Genomic DNA, 15396 nt, shown 5'->3' on the forward strand with positions numbered 1-15396 from the left:
CTTGACAACCCACTCCACCCCCGCAGAGGTGGTTGGGGAAACTTACTCAATGGAGTTAGGTTGTTGTGGTTGGGGTTTCCTGTGATCCACCATCTCCAGTGCGCCGGGGGAGGAGGAAGATTTTAGGGTTTAGAGATTTCTCTTGTTTTGGTGAGACTCCTTAACCCCATTGTTGTGCATGTGTTAGAATCTTCTCCCATGCTCTTTTGTTTGTTTCCCAGTTAACCTGCGTCATCCCTTTTACCTTGTTTGTGTGTGCGCGCAAGTTGGGCTTCTAACTCAAGGAGCAAGATTTCACCTCCCATTTCTTTGAATGTAGCTTAACGGGGGTAGCATTCCATAACTTCGAAGTATTTCGATAGATAAGTAATAATATAAGGAGGACTGAAATTCTTCCAAATGTAACGTAACTTTTAAAATCACTATTGAATTTAAAATTATCATTATTAAATTTTGATTTATTGGTGATTTTAAATGTCATATCATATTTTGGATGACTTTATAAAAACTTTAATCCTCCTTATATCAGTACTCTTTCTCTAACCAAAAGAAAACATCGAAACAACAGATTCAATCATTGAAACTATGCATCCAAAGAAAATCCTTGGATGCACAATGCTGGTTTCTGGAATAAATTTGGGTTTCCAAATCCCTTGAATGGGTTACTTCTGGTTGAGCATTTCTCATTATAAAGCATCTGAAATGTACTTTTCAGTCTTGGCCTCTAAAAAATGGCTGAGGCTGACCGAAAGTGGTTACAGAATTTCTTTACATTTCATCCTCCCCAACGGGAGCAGCCAGCAAAGGATTTCTACAGGCTGGACATACAAGTTTCCCTAAGATTAACATTTTTTTTTTTTTTTTATTGTGTTCTTCATTGTTAGGTTCCTAGTACGCTATGAATGCCTAAGTATGATTATTGGACTGAGAAGACCGCAAGCTTACAGGTGAAAAGACAACAGTGAGTGAGGCATGATCAGAAAGAGAGTAGTTTTCTGGCCAGATTCCTTTCTCCACTTCCCGAGGGAAGAGAGCTGCATTCTTCACTTTGAAACCGATGGCTTCCTTGGTGGTGCTCTGTTTGAGTTCTTCTATACTTGTCTCAATATACTCCTCTGTCTGCCTTGACCATGTAGGATTCCAAATCTTCTGCTACAAGAGTAATGTTGTTACTTTATGCTGAAGCAAAGGCAGCAAAGAGCATGCGGGTGTGCAACAAATTGCATGCTGGACTAAACAGAGATGAGCATATTGCATGCCTAGGCTATGAACATCATATAAACGACAATGTGTAAAATTTACAATACGTTAACGCTCTTTAAACGACAATGGACAAATAAAAAGGGATCCCAAGGCTTGTCATGCTGATAACAAGTGTCAACACTAATTTTCTTATTTAGTATACCTATCTTGAACTAATGATGTGATTTAATATACTTCAAACAACCAGATTGTCGTATCCAGATTTCAGAGTGTGATAGATTGGATTGTGCAAGTAAATGAATGGATTTAGGGCTTCAAGGTACCTTGAATTCTTCATAATCAACAACACCATCTCCATTGATGTCTGCTTGGGTCCACAGATCCTTTATCTCTTGGAAACTTAGCCCACAAGGAAGACCAATTAACTTAACCTGTATGAGGTCTGATTATAGTGAGTCTATCTCTTAAGAGAAATTTACATCTCAATTCTCATATACTGAACTTACTAAAATACAGTACCCGGTGGAGTGCTTCACAGAAGTTGGAAAATGTAATAAAATCCACATGGTTGTCACCCTTTAGAAAGGCAAATGCATCATCTGAAGTTTTTCGAAGCACATACTGTAAACCAAGGAAAATTTCAGGCTTAGATGTGAAAAGCTCTAGAACCATAATTGCCAAACAAATACAATTACATGTATTGTCAAAAGAGTCATTACTCACCTTAATTATTCCAAAAACTGCTTCAGCCCAACTTGTTCTCAATGGTTTGAGCGACTTGTTAGGATTACAAAGCCAAATGAAATCAACGCCACAGATGTTTCCCCTATGATTGCGGTGGCTAACCCACTGCAGGACATTTAAAAATAGACAAAAAAAATATAATTGATTAGCATTATCTTTCTTTTTGATAAGGCATTGAGTGGCCAAGAAAATTCTGGGGCAGTAAAATTGTAACTTAAAGGTGACAAACCTTGTGAGCATCTGCATCACTGTCGGTATATTTATGGGCAGTATCATATGATGATACAAATCCCTGTGACCTAAGGAACTTGTAAACATGCCCACGCTTGCTTCCGTTCCAGTCACTACAGTAGTAGAAGGAGATATAAATATCAGAGGTTATATAAGACTGAGAGAGCTTAGTCACCCTCATCGATCATCGAAAGTTGGGGGGAAGAGAAGCAAGACAGAAACTCACCCACATAGTATGATAGGAGTGGGTTTGAGTTTTTTTTCTCTCTGATATGATTCCACATATTGCAGTATTTTGTAAACCTATTAGAAGGCAAAGACGAAACCCCATTAGAAGTAAAACAATAGCTAGTGTACTAAAACCATGATATCAAGAATAGATTAGTTAAGAACCTGAAGGAAAATGTATATACCTGACGCAGTCTTACAAGAGATAGACTTGAATCATGAGGAAATAGCAAGTGGGTGTTCACAATTAGAGTTTCTTGTCCAACGTTGCCCTGGTGGTCTTGTAAAAAAGGGACAACTGACTCAACATGAAACAGCTGAGCAACACGGTCACCAAAGTCATTAAAAAGCAACTCTCGATAATCCAAAACCCTTAAGTAGTCCTTATGTATGGCAGTCAACAGACCTGCACAGAGCAAATACAATATCTCAATCCATAAATCACTAAGAAGTACTTGCATAGCTCGCTTAAAGCATAATAGCAATCTCATCAATTAAATTAACAATAGCTAGAACTTGTGTAATTAAATTTAAAGCCTTAAGATCAGTCTATAAATGAGACACTAGCTAGCTCCTCTTAAGGTAGAAACGTGAGAAATATCTTCTTTGAGTGTAGATGATGCGAATCTATAAAACCAGCAATACAACTCCAAAGATTGTGATCCATATGCACTCAAATCCTTGGAAAACATGTACCAAAGATGAGTTCAAAAATCTAAAGTACAAACAGCGGAATCTAATCATGTTCCAAATAACATGTAGAATCTGACAAAATAAAAGACGTACTACATTTTTGTGTCAGAACACTGAATTTCTTAACCACCCAACCTGAATTAAAGATTAAATTAATCCACAAATTCAAAACTGAAAACTCTAATAAGGCCAATTTGATTAAAGTAGTTTAGATATTGCAACAAGTGAAGTGGTGCAGGACAAATCGAAACGTATTGATAATTGGTATTAACGATTTTAAATAGCCAAGAAATACCATCTCCACGGTTGTTGGTTCGTGCAAGCTTGAAGATAGTATAGCCTGCATGGCCGAGCCTCTCCCGGTACATATGCACAAGTTCATTATTTCCAACCCAGAATTCCTGTCCATGAAACCAACACAGAAATTTTAAAAAGACATATATGTATTAAAAAAAGAAAAAAGAAGAGGTCCTAAATTAGAACAGCAGAAAAATCCATGGCCTTTGAATCGCAAGCAGAAATCTAGAAAAGAAGAGCAAAAGGGTGTGTGAATACCCACCTGTAGACATATAACAACGGAGGACGATTCATGGAGCAACCAATCCAAAATCCCCTGGTTCCGGCCCCTCCAGAACGCCCTGAAGTCGCTTTCACGAAGACTTTGATTCTGTTCCACACCCACTATAACATAAAGCCACTGAACCTTATTTTTTGATGAGAATGATACTGACATACCAGAAGCAGCAAATACAGACCTGTTGATCGAGTCGCTTGTAGATGGGAGCCAGGATATTGAAAGTAGTGCATGATATACAACCCCCTTCTTCTTGCTCTGCCCCTGCCTCTGTCTCCGTCTCCGTCTCCGTCTCTGCCATTGACGCCAAGGACCTGTACTTGGCTGTCGACTCACAACCCATTCTGCCACAGTTTGGAGCAGTTTGTTCTGTCGCCGAAGATGAACAGAGAACACGCAACGTACAAAAGGGGTGAGACGAAAGCTGGAGAGCGATGAATGTTTCTAAGAAATTCGATTATTGCTGACGGATACAAGTATAGGTTTTTTTTTATAACCGTGTCGGTGATTCACTGCACTCTGTGTGTGTGTGTGTGTGTGTTCGTGGGCTGTCTGTATATGATGCAATCCTTCGCTTTCGATCCTACTCACACTTGTTTATCCAAAACAAACCGGGGGCTTGCCAATTGTAATGACTAGGCCCTAGGGGGGACTTTTGGGTCCTTTTTGTGATAATTTATTCTTTAACTACTACTTTTTAATAGCTTTTTACCTACCACTTGGGCATCGCTTGGTAAAAAGGCAATCTTACTTTTTTATTTTTTTTTTAATCACATCAATTATTTTTAATTATTACTTTAATTAAAAAATTACTACAAAACAAAAAAATTTTATTTTTTCATATCAAAAATATTTTTACTTTTTTACTTTTCAAAAAAAAAAATTCTTACTTTTTTTTCTCATCAATCAATTTTTGTTACAATATCGAACTAAAATCAAAACAAAATCGTTTATCAAACGAATTCTCACTTGTTTGAATTTTCTTTTTAATTTAAATTTTTGTAAATTATTTTGACTATATATATATATATATATTAATGCAATTATTTACAAATAAATAAATGGGGTAGATTATGAGGGTCAACTAAATTCGATAATAAAGAAAAAAGATTATTATGATGGCTTACTTAATAAAGCAATACAAGAAGGCTAAGCGAATAACAGGTGTCACACGGAAGTGAAAGCAATCGTTTCTCTCCTTGTACGCCGAGATTGCCATGAAAGACACAGGACAAAATCTGGGACGCGCAATGCCTGTCTGTCCGCCCCATCTCCCACGCCACTGCCAACTCACGCCTAAAAGTCGGATCTGGATCTCTTGGATTTCTTAGGAAATTCGTGACCGTTTATTTTCATTCGAGGGCTATTGTCCTCTATCTCACTATTAACTAAATAATAAAATAATATTTAAATTTTTTTTAAAATAATAAAATAATAAAATAATATAGCGTGACTGGCCGCCACCCCCATTGTTTGCCATGGGGATGGCTTCGCCAAAGGCCAGTTCGGGGTGGCAAGGCCAAGGGCCAAACCCAATTTTTTTTTTTTTTGGATTTGGCCCAAGGGCTAGTTGGAGGTGGCTTCGAAAAATGGAGTGACCGGCCATTCCATATTATTTTATTATTTTATTTTATATTTTATATTTTTTTAAAAAAAATTAAACATTATTTTATTAGTAGTGAGACACATGACATGACAATGTCACAATGGTCCTTGAATAAAAATAGATGGTCTGGATTTAGAATTTCAAAAACTGAAATTTCCTTAAGAATCCTAAGAGATCCAGATCCCTAAAAGTTGGGGAAGGTGGGGGAACCTAACAAGTAAAAGATGAACAGGTATGAGCACGTGTATATCCCAGGGTATATATGTAATTACGACACCGACTAAATAAAATACTAAAAATTAATAGAAAATATTAATTTATGTGTGCCATATGATCAAAATGCCGCACAACTAATTTTACAAGCAGCTAAACAGTTAGCGGACAGTTAATAACCACCAATTATTTCATTCCTACTCATAACGCTTGTTATTTGAAAAATGCTTATTCCCACCGCCAACAACATTCTTATTTCAATAAATGAATTTGAGGAAGTTTAGAAATCAAGTAATTCTAAAATTACTTTTGTGTCCTTTTTGTGCTTCTCTACAACTTTTAAAATTACCATTTAATTAAATTTCAATAATAATTAATTACAAAATCAGTGACAAAAATAACTCTATAGCATATTACTCGTCAAAACTTAAGAAAAAGACAACTAATTTTTGAAAACATTAAGAAAAATTCAACTTTTGTCCTTTTTTTTATTATTTATTATTTTTTTGATTTAAGTACACACTTTTTAAAACTACCAAGTATCATATTTTCTAAATATTTATTTACTTTAATTAAATACTATATTTTTAATTACCAAGATAATTTTTGCCTTCATATTTAGAAAGAGATTTAAATCAAAAGAAAGAGTTTAATAAATAATATAATTTGTATATGAGATGCTTTGATAGAAATGGCACTAAAAGAGCCCTACAAAAGTATTTCAACACTAGAATTTGGGGGCTTCGTCGTAAGAAGAAACCCCTTCAAAAATAGGCGTATGCCACTATTTGCGGCGCGCACACGGTATTCTTTAGTAAAAGGCGAAAGAATAGTTCGCTTTGTGCTCACCGCGTGGCTGCGTGAGTTAATACACCAGCGCTTGGGTTTTTTATAGCTACCATCTAACGCTACTCTCTCGCATCTCTCCCATGTGGGACAAAAACTCCAAGTTAGAATCACTACCGTGCGGAGTTGCGGACAGCTCACAGCGTGTGCTTATGCGCAAAACGAAGGCGTTCCATCGTTACACAGTTTTAACTCGTTAGATCTTGCAATTCATGATGAAGAGCATGCTGAATGTGGAGAAGACTGGACCTCAAAACTTGATTCAATTTATGAACTACCCAAATCTTCATGAACCAACCCAGGCGGGTCAAAAGAGAAAAATCCCAAGTAACTTCTCAAGAGATACCTATCTGATCAAAAAGCTCAAATAGAAATTTAAACCCAAAAACTTATTTCAATACCCATTTTCGGCCAAAAGGAGAAACCCAAAAATTTTAAAAAAAAATCAAGCCACAAAACTCTACCCAAATTTCTCAAGAAAACCAACACCTCCCTTCATCCCAAACCAAAAGAAAAGCACCAACTAAATTCCTCCATTTATTGTCCTAAGCATAAAAAAGAACCAAAATGAAAACAAGAAGAGCAAAATCTCACCTTGCTAAATAGACTACTACTCCAATATTCCTTTTCCCTCCTCTCTCTCTCCCTTTGGACAAAGCAAAATCAAGGGGACACTTAAAAATTTATTAGAGTATTCTCAGCAGTTTCTTCGTCATTTTATCTACATTTAAGGATTTAAACTACCTTTTACTTTCTTATGTCAAAATACATCTTAATAGCTTCCCTTAATCATTCCTTATATCATTAAAATATATATTTTTTTATTTTATTCTTTTAATTTATTAAACAAACTTTCTCTCTCTCCCTCGTATTTCTTCCTGAGAGTCCACAAAATAGTAGTAATATTTGATGTTTTGGTTTCAGTCTCTGAAATTTTTGTCCGGCATGACGAAGAAGAATGGATATGCGTTGCACTGGGTTTTTGAAGGCATATGCGTTGTTCTCTTAAATCTACTGGGTTTCCATTTCTATGGATGATTTTGGTTTCTTGAGGGCCAAAATCTATGGTTGATTTTGGTTTCTTGAGGGCAAAAATCAACTGGGTTTCCAGATTAAGAAGAATAACAGAGATCAAAAATAGCGTATGTGATTTCTTCTCCAATTTGCAGTCCACAAAATAGCAATAATATTTGATGTTTTGTGAGTGGTTTTGGTTGAACTCCATTAGGTGCTTGAACAAAGAAGAAGAGGATACTTTGAGAGGCATGAAAGGAGCGAGTATTTTCTTATTTGCGATTATAATAATCATAATGATTGCTACGTGGAACCACCGTATCAATCCTCATGTTTGAGGCTCATTAGTATAGAATAATTTTCATGTTTAAAGCTTATTTAGAGAGTGCTTTAAGACATTTTGCAAATTTTTTAGACATGTTCCATAGAAGAACGAACGAAACCCGGGGAGTCTGGAATTCCCTTAGCTCTTAAGACTGGATAAACTTCAACCAACAATTTTGAAACATTGAGAAAAATTGATCACTTGTCCTCTCAAATAATGTCTTACCAAGGAGAAGATCTGAGATTACTCTAAAAGAGCCCTGCAAAAATATTTCAACACTAGACTTTGGGGGCTTCGTCCTAAGAAGAAACCCCTTCAAAAATAGGCGTATGCCACTATTTGCGGCGCGCACACGGTATTCTTTAGTAAAAGGCGAAAGAATAGTTCGCTTTGTGCTCACCGCGTGGCTGCGTAAGTTTCTTCACTAGCGCTTGGGTGTTTTATAGCTACCATCTTACACTACTCTCTCGCATCTCTCCCATGTGGGACCAAAACTCCAAAGTTAGAATTACTACAATGCGGATAGCTCACAGTGTGCTTAAGCGCAAAACGAAGGCCTTCTTGAGACCGAACCCAGTGGCCTTCGGTCTTTCTTGAGACACTAGACTCAGCTTCCAAGGTCGTTGAGAAGCTGGCCGGATCGGATGAGTTGGTGAAAAACGACTCAGCTGTCTCTACCGCATCAAGGGCAGGGTCTATAATTACATTGAGTTCATATTCTTGTAAATGTCTTTGCTGGTTCAGAACGAGAGCTTTCTGGAGTCTTTGTTTTTGAAAGGAAAAGGCAGCTTCATTTTCTTGCCCATCTCTGGTTTTTTTCTTATGGGCTTGGTGAGAGACGTGGGTTGTGAGAGAGATTTTAACTTTTAAGGAAACTGGCAACTCCCAAGTGGGGGGAAGTTGGAATAAGGAAAAGGGAGGGCAAATCACATTTTTTTTTTCTTTTTTTTTTTTTCACAATTATCTCAAGATGCTAACGTGATAGCTCTAACCATCTTTTAAACCGGTCATTGTTAAAATTAAATAAATCACAAGGTTGGTTGGACTATGACATCGAGATTACCGGCAACTCGTAAACTATGCTAATCTCGCTCTTGTCACCCTATGAGCCTGCTAATTCATAATCAGGTAGTTGCAATCACTTACCAAACAGCATCGCTTTGGAATCAAGTACCCTCAACACCCATGCCCTTGCTGCCTTACTCATCTCCACCTACATCCACCTGAGATGTTGCTTCATTGTTAACAATTCAACATGTTTCTTATTTTAGCAAGAAAAAAAAAGGGCATATAGTCACTTTTGGACAAGAAAATAAACAAGTAATTGGTTGGTCTCTCTTTGTCCATTATAGCTTCAACTGAAATATCTCAACTAACTGATGGCCAATGCTCTTCTACTTGTTAGGTAAGATGCCATCATGGCCTCCATAAAATCATACCCAGAAAAAGAAGAAATCATTAGGCAAACACAATGAATAGGCAACTCTTGCGCCCAGAAAATCCAGCATTTCAACCTCAATGGGCCTCGGAAGATGTCTGCCTAAAATTCTTCAAGTGTGTTAGATGGCAGCTAGAAGAAACCATGGATCCGATTGACTGCCCCTATCATTACTTCTGCGATAGCACTTATCCTGGCAATTATCCGCCTGCTGTGGACATGCTGGTATTTCTCTTCATAGTAGCTTCATACATCACAACCCTCTTCATTATGGTAATGGACATATCAAGAAGAGGGCAAGCTTGCCTTGGTCAGTCAAAGAGGTACTTATTACCATCTGGTCCAGTTTCCCTCCCAGTGATCCTCTTGGCACTAGCAAAAGGCTACCGAATCGACACCATATTTCCCCTGTCGAGCATCGGCCCTGCAATCCTCCAACTGGTTCACATTTCTGCTCTCACTTTCAACCACGGCAGCGCTAATAAAGACGTCAAATATGCTTTCTTTGAGGCATCAACGATTTCAGGGATTTTACATGCCAGCCTATACCTGGATTCTGTTCTCTTGCCTTACTATACAGGTTTTGATGCCCTGGTGTCGTCAACCTTTTCAGGTGAGTGTGCATCCTGCGTGTGTAGGAAAGAGGTTTTGGTTGTGGGAGGGATGTTGGTGTCCTACAGGGGATGGTCACTCACCACATTTTCAGTTGTGGGTGCTCTATGTTTGAGGATTATCTGCAGGTTGTTTGGAGAGAAAACAGGAAATATTATACTGGTTAGGCCATGGCTGGAAAGTGTAGCTTGGATCTTTATATTGAAGGATTGTGTTTATCTAGCTACAAACTCCCCACCACAGAGTTCATTGTTGAGAGTTGCTGCTTTTGGAGGTATATTTGTTTTGATTTGCCTTCATGTAATCAAATGGGCATGCACCATCATAACAAAATCGCATTCAAAGTGGAAGAAATGAGTACAGTATCATTTGCATCACAAAGAGGATAGAAAAGACAATGATCAGAAGAGACATATTTTCCTTTAATGGGAGAATAATGAGGAAAACAATAATGTTCAAATGTAAAATAGTCTTTTTTCGACTATCGAATACAAAATGGCCAAAACTGATCATTAAAATGCATCAAGCATCACAAAATATATTTAAAAAAAAAAAAAAAAAAAAACCCAACCCTATAACTCAAATGGTCCATCATATTGAGGGAGACAATTGGGATTAATTTCAACATCTTCTCCCCGGGTACCAACCCTCTTCACCAGAAGATGCTTATACTCCACCAAAAAGGCAGTTGAGAGCAATATTCCAAAGCAAGTTACAAGAAAAACCTCCTTCGGCTTGTGTCCATTTCCGGCTGACATACAAATTGGGAAGGAAAGCATATAATCAGACACATAAGGGGAAGTATTTCTCTTTCTATTTAGAACAAAAAGCAAGATAAATCATCAGAACAAAACAGAAGCCTGATTTGGTTGGTAAGTGGACTACCTTATGAACCCACTCATATTCCCCGCCTTTAGTATCAAATGTTCCATGCTGCAGACTGATCAACTTCAGTGTGAACCTAGGGCCACATTCCTGCATGTTTATTGGATTTAAATACACGCAGACCATACAGACGTCAAAAGAGATAAAACATAGCCAAATACAACTGCTGCTAAACTCATCGGAATTATTAATGAATTTCCATAGATGTCTTAGGTATCAACCGTGGACCATAGCAGAGTTACTGGAATTCAATTTTAGTTTAGCAAATTATGTTTTGCATCATGTGAACTGAAAGTCATTTGCTATTGTCGATGCCGAACCTTTATATCTTCTAACAGACAATCAAGTGTATGTGTTTTAACTTTTCTACTTGCAGAGTCACCACTAGATGGCATTATCAACAATGTGGATGTCACAATAGAAGTATCTACATATACATTTTTGCTGCCCCTAAGGCAACTGAAACCTGATATCACATGAAGTTTAAGGATAAAAAGAGAACCATGCAAATCTGACTTAGGACCATCCAATCACATTCTCACATCTAGCTAGACAACCTGAATGAGCTATATATACCACCTAAACTCATCGTACCCTGTTCCTAAGGAAGCAGGCAGCACGTCACATTCCCATCCCTAATTTCCACCTACTGTAATGATCACACTCTAGGTAAGGATGGGCCAAAGTAGGGTAATATAGACTTTTGTATTAGTGGAGTGATGTTTGGGCTCAATTCTTATATTTTAATTGGGAGAGGGCCTTTTTGAGAAATTTGTGGAGGTTGCAATATCAAAATCTTGAAATACAAATGCAATTAACAAATAAATCAACACTGACCTGAAGGCGGGCAACTACTTTCTCCTGAGGAGCTTTCGCTAACTTGGCATCCTTGGCCTTTTTACCTTCTGAGTTAGTCTCCTTACTTTCTTTGCTTTCAAAAATGTACCTGAACACATGATAACAGAAAGTATTTGTCAGAAAGCCAAACCTTAAAACAGTATACAATTTTTATTGCAGTAGCTTACAAAAGCAACAGAAACACACCGGTGATGCCGGAAGAATATAAAATCTCGCTGATTGTGGAATGTGACAACTCTCCGCCCACGGAAATTTGGATCTTGTGGGAAAAGTGACTGTATTAATCTAAATGTAACAAAACAACCAAGAAAAATATTAAGAATAAAGTCTAGAAACCACAAACTTCTTCATTTCTTAAACACATATATAAGATAAGAAAATTAAGATGCACTCAATTCATTCAATTCAATCAAGACCATATATATGAAGTGTGTTTGAACTTTTAAGTAGCAGTCACATCTCATATGGTTTTGAAAAGATATTTCCAAAATGTATATCTTTAATTATATATAAAAGATAAATGCTACATGCACTACCAAATCTATACTCCCAAGTGCACACTCCCAAATTCACACTAACATATCAGTAAAAATCACCATTGGATCCAAAGTGCACAATCTCTAGTTCACTCTCCCAAACATGGCATTACAAATCACCATTTGATCCAAAATTCAATGGTAATTTTCATTGCCATGTCAAAGAGTGTAGACTTGGGAGTGTATGTAGCATTTCTCTATATAAAATAAGGAACATACCTTCCAATACGATGACCTAGGCGTGTTGTGAAGTTAGTCAGCACAAGCTCGGGCTTGTGACTGGTTGGATTTCCATGATTCTGCAAGAGGGGGAGGGGAAGACAATGAATACAAACGAAACAATTATTTCTTTCACAAATTTCAAACTAATACTTGTAACATGAAAAATTAGGCATCATCCTACTTACCAAAGCGAAACCTGATGTTACAAGAGTTAGTATAAAGGTGGTTATAGATATAATTTTATAAATTGCTATTTATTTTCTGCGATTCTTTCAAAATTGCCGTTGTTTGTCAATCTTCTTTGAGTTAATCTGGTGCTGGTGTTCATTAACCTTGTGACTGGTTGGATAAGTCAATAAACACAACAGAAGAATGCCTTCTTTCATATACCACACGTAATAGTAGCAAACTAAAAAATAAGGCGTAACACTATGTACTAAAACCAAAAAAAAAAAAACAAAAAAACATAACCACATAATGTTAAGCATGTGATTTTAAGAGTGGTCATAACTTCATAAATTCCTGTTCTAATTCCATGATTGATTACAAATTTCCATTTTTGCCCATCTTACTCTGAGTCAATCTGATGCAAGTGTCCATTAAGCAATTAAAAACCATAATCTATTTTTAATATTGGTCAACACAATGGCTCACATGATCTCATTAATCAAAGGGCTTGTATCAATATATAAACATCAGCAACAAACCTTAATATCCTTGCGCAAAACAAGCTTTGAAAGCTTGAAATGAGCAGTAGGTCCATCAGGTACCCCCATTATTAGGAGAGCATCTACAAGACAGCCAAATGATCTGACAGTCAAAATCCTCATATTAACAACAAAGGGGAATGAAAAAGAATAAAAAATCTCACACATTTTATTTATAATCTCAAGGTTCAAGCAACGGAAAATCAAGCCTGCGAAAAGTAGTCACATCACAGATTCCATATGAACTTTAGCAAGAAGCATCACCAACCTGGTTCCCTGCGATTGGTGTGAACAACTACGATAGAAGTGAAGTCCTTGTTCTTAGCATACTCTACAATCTGTAAATGCCAAAAGGGGGGATACATCAAAAGAAACTTCAAATGTTTTGAACTTCATGCTCATAGAGGGGTGAAAATCAAAAGCACCTTTTTCAAGTCATAGGTTCCTCTCTTGTAGTAATGTGCATTTGGGATCACAGAAAGTAGTTCTGATATAAAAGCAGGTCCCCTCTGCAAAACAAAGATAATCTAAGCATATTAGCCAGCATCTTGCTACAGGAAGGTTCAACTAGACTGCTGCAGTATTAGAGATACATAGTCATGATAAGCTTCACAGGTGGCTTAAGAGAACCAAAAATGGCAAAGAGGAGCACTTACAGTAGAATTGAATCGGGCAGTGGTAATTAAAACTTTTGCAGTACCCTCACGCTTTAAAACTACACTGAATTCATCGGCATCATTTCCAGCAAACAGCTGCAAATGAACACAATTAACAGGTCAAGTGCAAGAGTTATTCACCCAAGTGATTCTGATAAAATGATCAGATTTAGATTTAAACATGTCAATACAAGCAGTTATTTATCCTATAGTTAGCTTCTTAGTTGCCACTCCCCTTAAATCATTAGCTTCCATAGTTTATACACTAAAATTGAGATAAGGTGACATTCAATTATTATATGACATGAAGCATAAATTCTGGTCCATGACCTTTATATATGTGGGCTGTCAATTTAGTTTGCATAAATTTGCAAGCCAAACAGCAAGATCTATATATAATAGATAGGTTCCCTTTCCTTTCTAAATGAGGTTTCTAAGCTATATTTTTCCATTCCATAAAATCCACATAGCAATACATTAGCTTAAAAATGAAACAAACCCAGAAGAAGAAAGAAAGCTATTGAAATTGTTTGCAAGAATGAGAGAAAAGACCTCTTCATCATCCGGCTTGCACACAGTCTCATCTAATTCCCTGGTGTTCTCAATCGTACGAGGAACACTCCTTGGCTGAGGCTGCAATATTAACAAACCAAACAAACAATTCAATTTACTGAAAACGAAAATAGAAAAAAAAAAATGGAGATTAAAGAAATAAAAAGAAAAAGAAAAGGCAAGGGACCTCCTCGCCGAGCTCGAGAGCGCGCTTCTCTGCGGCGTCGCGAGCCTGGATCTTCTTGCGCTTCTCGACCTTCTTCTGGTGCTTGAGCTTGGCGTGCACCTCCGACCTCCTCTCCTTGTTCCTTATCATTGACGGCACTATCTCCCCCGCATTCTTTTTCTGCTGTTGCTGCTTATTTCTGTATTCTTCGTTCTCCTTCTCCTTTTCGAACGCTTCTTCTGCTTCGCTTTCGCTCGCCTTTCTCTTTCTCCCCATTCTTAATTTCACTGCTCACTACGCACTGTACCCGTGCAACGAAGAAGGAGAAGAAGACGAAGAAATTGGGGGGTTTTGGCTGTTAGGGTTTTTGCAAGGGAACCGGGTTAATTTAATTTAATTTTTCTGGGCAGCGACAGCCGTTCTCGTTTTATAACCCCAGCCAATCACCTCTTGCCTTGTCAGCTATATAATTTAGTCCATCTAACTACTAGTAATTTTCATTTTAACTCCATAATATTCAAAAAGTAATAAAATAATTCTTCAAATTATAAAACAGTTATAATTTGGCCACTCCGTTAGTTATTAGTTGTAAATTTTTCATCCTATTTGACGGTAATGACTAACGGAGTGGTTAAATTGTAACTATTTAATAGTTTGGGTACTATTTTATCACTTTTTAAACATTAGAGGACTAAAATGAAAATAGTTGATAGTTTTAGAGGCTAAATTATATTTTTCTCGTGTGTATATATATATATATATATATATATATATAATGAACTTAATGATGATTGAAAATCTCAAATTAATATTATTATTATTATTTAAGTGCAAGTAGCAAATGAGTTGTTTGGCAAATTAAATGGTAGACCAAACGGTGAAGCTATAAAAATTTAAAAATCTCTATGCTAATCATGTCAAATAGACAAATTGGGATGAAGAAATAATATTTTTCAATAATAAATAATTTATTCTAACTCTCTAATCGATTGGGAAATGGGCTTTTAGATATGGAGAAAAAAAAAAAAACAAATCAAAGTAATATTTTTATTTAAAAATGGCATTAACAACTTCCCATTGAATTTTT

General features: G+C 36.7%; 3 protein-coding genes and 2 non-coding genes across 8 annotated transcripts; 1 reads left to right on the forward strand and 4 right to left on the reverse strand.

The window, feature by feature from the left end:
• Positions 1-641: 641 nt before the first annotated feature.
• Positions 642-4187, reverse strand: LOC132186718 (uncharacterized calcium-binding protein At1g02270-like). 4 transcript variants are annotated; one of them, XM_059600739.1, is made up of 10 exons: positions 3855-4187; positions 3659-3796; positions 3395-3500; positions 2592-2812; positions 2405-2481; positions 2177-2291; positions 1927-2052; positions 1723-1824; positions 1527-1634; positions 642-1149 (listed from the first exon to the last, which is right to left on the reverse strand). In XM_059600739.1, exons 1-10 carry the CDS (start codon positions 4014-4016, stop codon positions 907-909), a joined length of 1398 nt encoding a protein of 465 aa, XP_059456722.1. In that variant the 5' UTR covers positions 4017-4187; the 3' UTR covers positions 642-906. The 4 variants fall into 4 exon arrangements, with proteins under 4 accessions (XP_059456722.1, XP_059456721.1, XP_059456724.1 ...); XM_059600738.1 differs by having other exon boundaries at positions 642-1152; XM_059600741.1 differs by having other exon boundaries at positions 3659-3766; positions 3855-4186.
• Positions 4188-6233: 2046 nt separating this feature from the next.
• LOC132188925 (U5 spliceosomal RNA) lies at positions 6234-6350 on the reverse strand. Its single transcript, XR_009440983.1, has one exon. It is a non-coding gene; the product is annotated as a U5 spliceosomal RNA (small nuclear RNA).
• Positions 6351-7970: 1620 nt separating this feature from the next.
• LOC132188923 (U5 spliceosomal RNA) lies at positions 7971-8086 on the reverse strand. Its single transcript, XR_009440981.1, has one exon. It is a non-coding gene; the product is annotated as a U5 spliceosomal RNA (small nuclear RNA).
• Positions 8087-9148: 1062 nt separating this feature from the next.
• Positions 9149-10112, forward strand: LOC132186640 (uncharacterized). The gene has a single exon (XM_059600625.1). It carries the CDS (start codon positions 9149-9151, stop codon positions 10082-10084), a length of 936 nt encoding a protein of 311 aa, XP_059456608.1. The 3' UTR covers positions 10085-10112.
• Positions 10113-10130: 18 nt separating this feature from the next.
• Positions 10131-14687, reverse strand: LOC132188666 (uncharacterized). The gene is made up of 11 exons (XM_059603188.1): positions 14331-14687; positions 14144-14224; positions 13592-13687; positions 13361-13444; positions 13204-13273; positions 12936-13018; positions 12226-12305; positions 11657-11755; positions 11450-11558; positions 10613-10702; positions 10131-10478 (listed from the first exon to the last, which is right to left on the reverse strand). Exons 1-11 carry the CDS (start codon positions 14583-14585, stop codon positions 10440-10442), a joined length of 1086 nt encoding a protein of 361 aa, XP_059459171.1. The 5' UTR covers positions 14586-14687; the 3' UTR covers positions 10131-10439.
• Positions 14688-15396: the final 709 nt, after the last annotated feature.

This window comes from Corylus avellana, chromosome ca7 (genome assembly GCF_901000735.1).
Source record: "Corylus avellana chromosome ca7, CavTom2PMs-1.0".
Taxonomy (NCBI): Eukaryota; Viridiplantae; Streptophyta; class Magnoliopsida; order Fagales; family Betulaceae; genus Corylus; species Corylus avellana.

What these genes read in the sequence shown, in the direction of transcription:
- LOC132186718 (XM_059600738.1), bottom strand. Translation starts at nt 4,016, where the DNA reads ATGGGTTGTGAGTCGACAGCCAAGTACAGGTCCTTGGCGTCAATGGCA. An exon ending in ACTCCTATCATACTATGTGG is followed by an intron (nt 2,292 to 2,404) that starts GTGAGTTTCTGT and finishes CTACTACTGTAG; the next exon opens with TGACTGGAACGGAAGCAAGC. An exon ending in CAGTTTTTGGAATAATTAAG is followed by an intron (nt 1,825 to 1,926) that starts GTGAGTAATGAC and finishes CTTGGTTTACAG; the next exon opens with TATGTGCTTCGAAAAACTTC.
- LOC132186640 (XM_059600625.1), top strand. Translation starts at nt 9,149, where the DNA reads ATGAATAGGCAACTCTTGCGCCCAGAAAATCCAGCATTTCAACCTCAA.
- LOC132188666 (XM_059603188.1), bottom strand. Translation starts at nt 14,585, where the DNA reads ATGGGGAGAAAGAGAAAGGCGAGCGAAAGCGAAGCAGAAGAAGCGTTC. An exon ending in GAACCTATGACTTGAAAAAG is followed by an intron (nt 13,274 to 13,360) that starts GTGCTTTTGATT and finishes TGGCATTTACAG; the next exon opens with ATTGTAGAGTATGCTAAGAA. An exon ending in AATATGAGTGGGTTCATAAG is followed by an intron (nt 10,479 to 10,612) that starts GTAGTCCACTTA and finishes TTTGTATGTCAG; the next exon opens with CCGGAAATGGACACAAGCCG.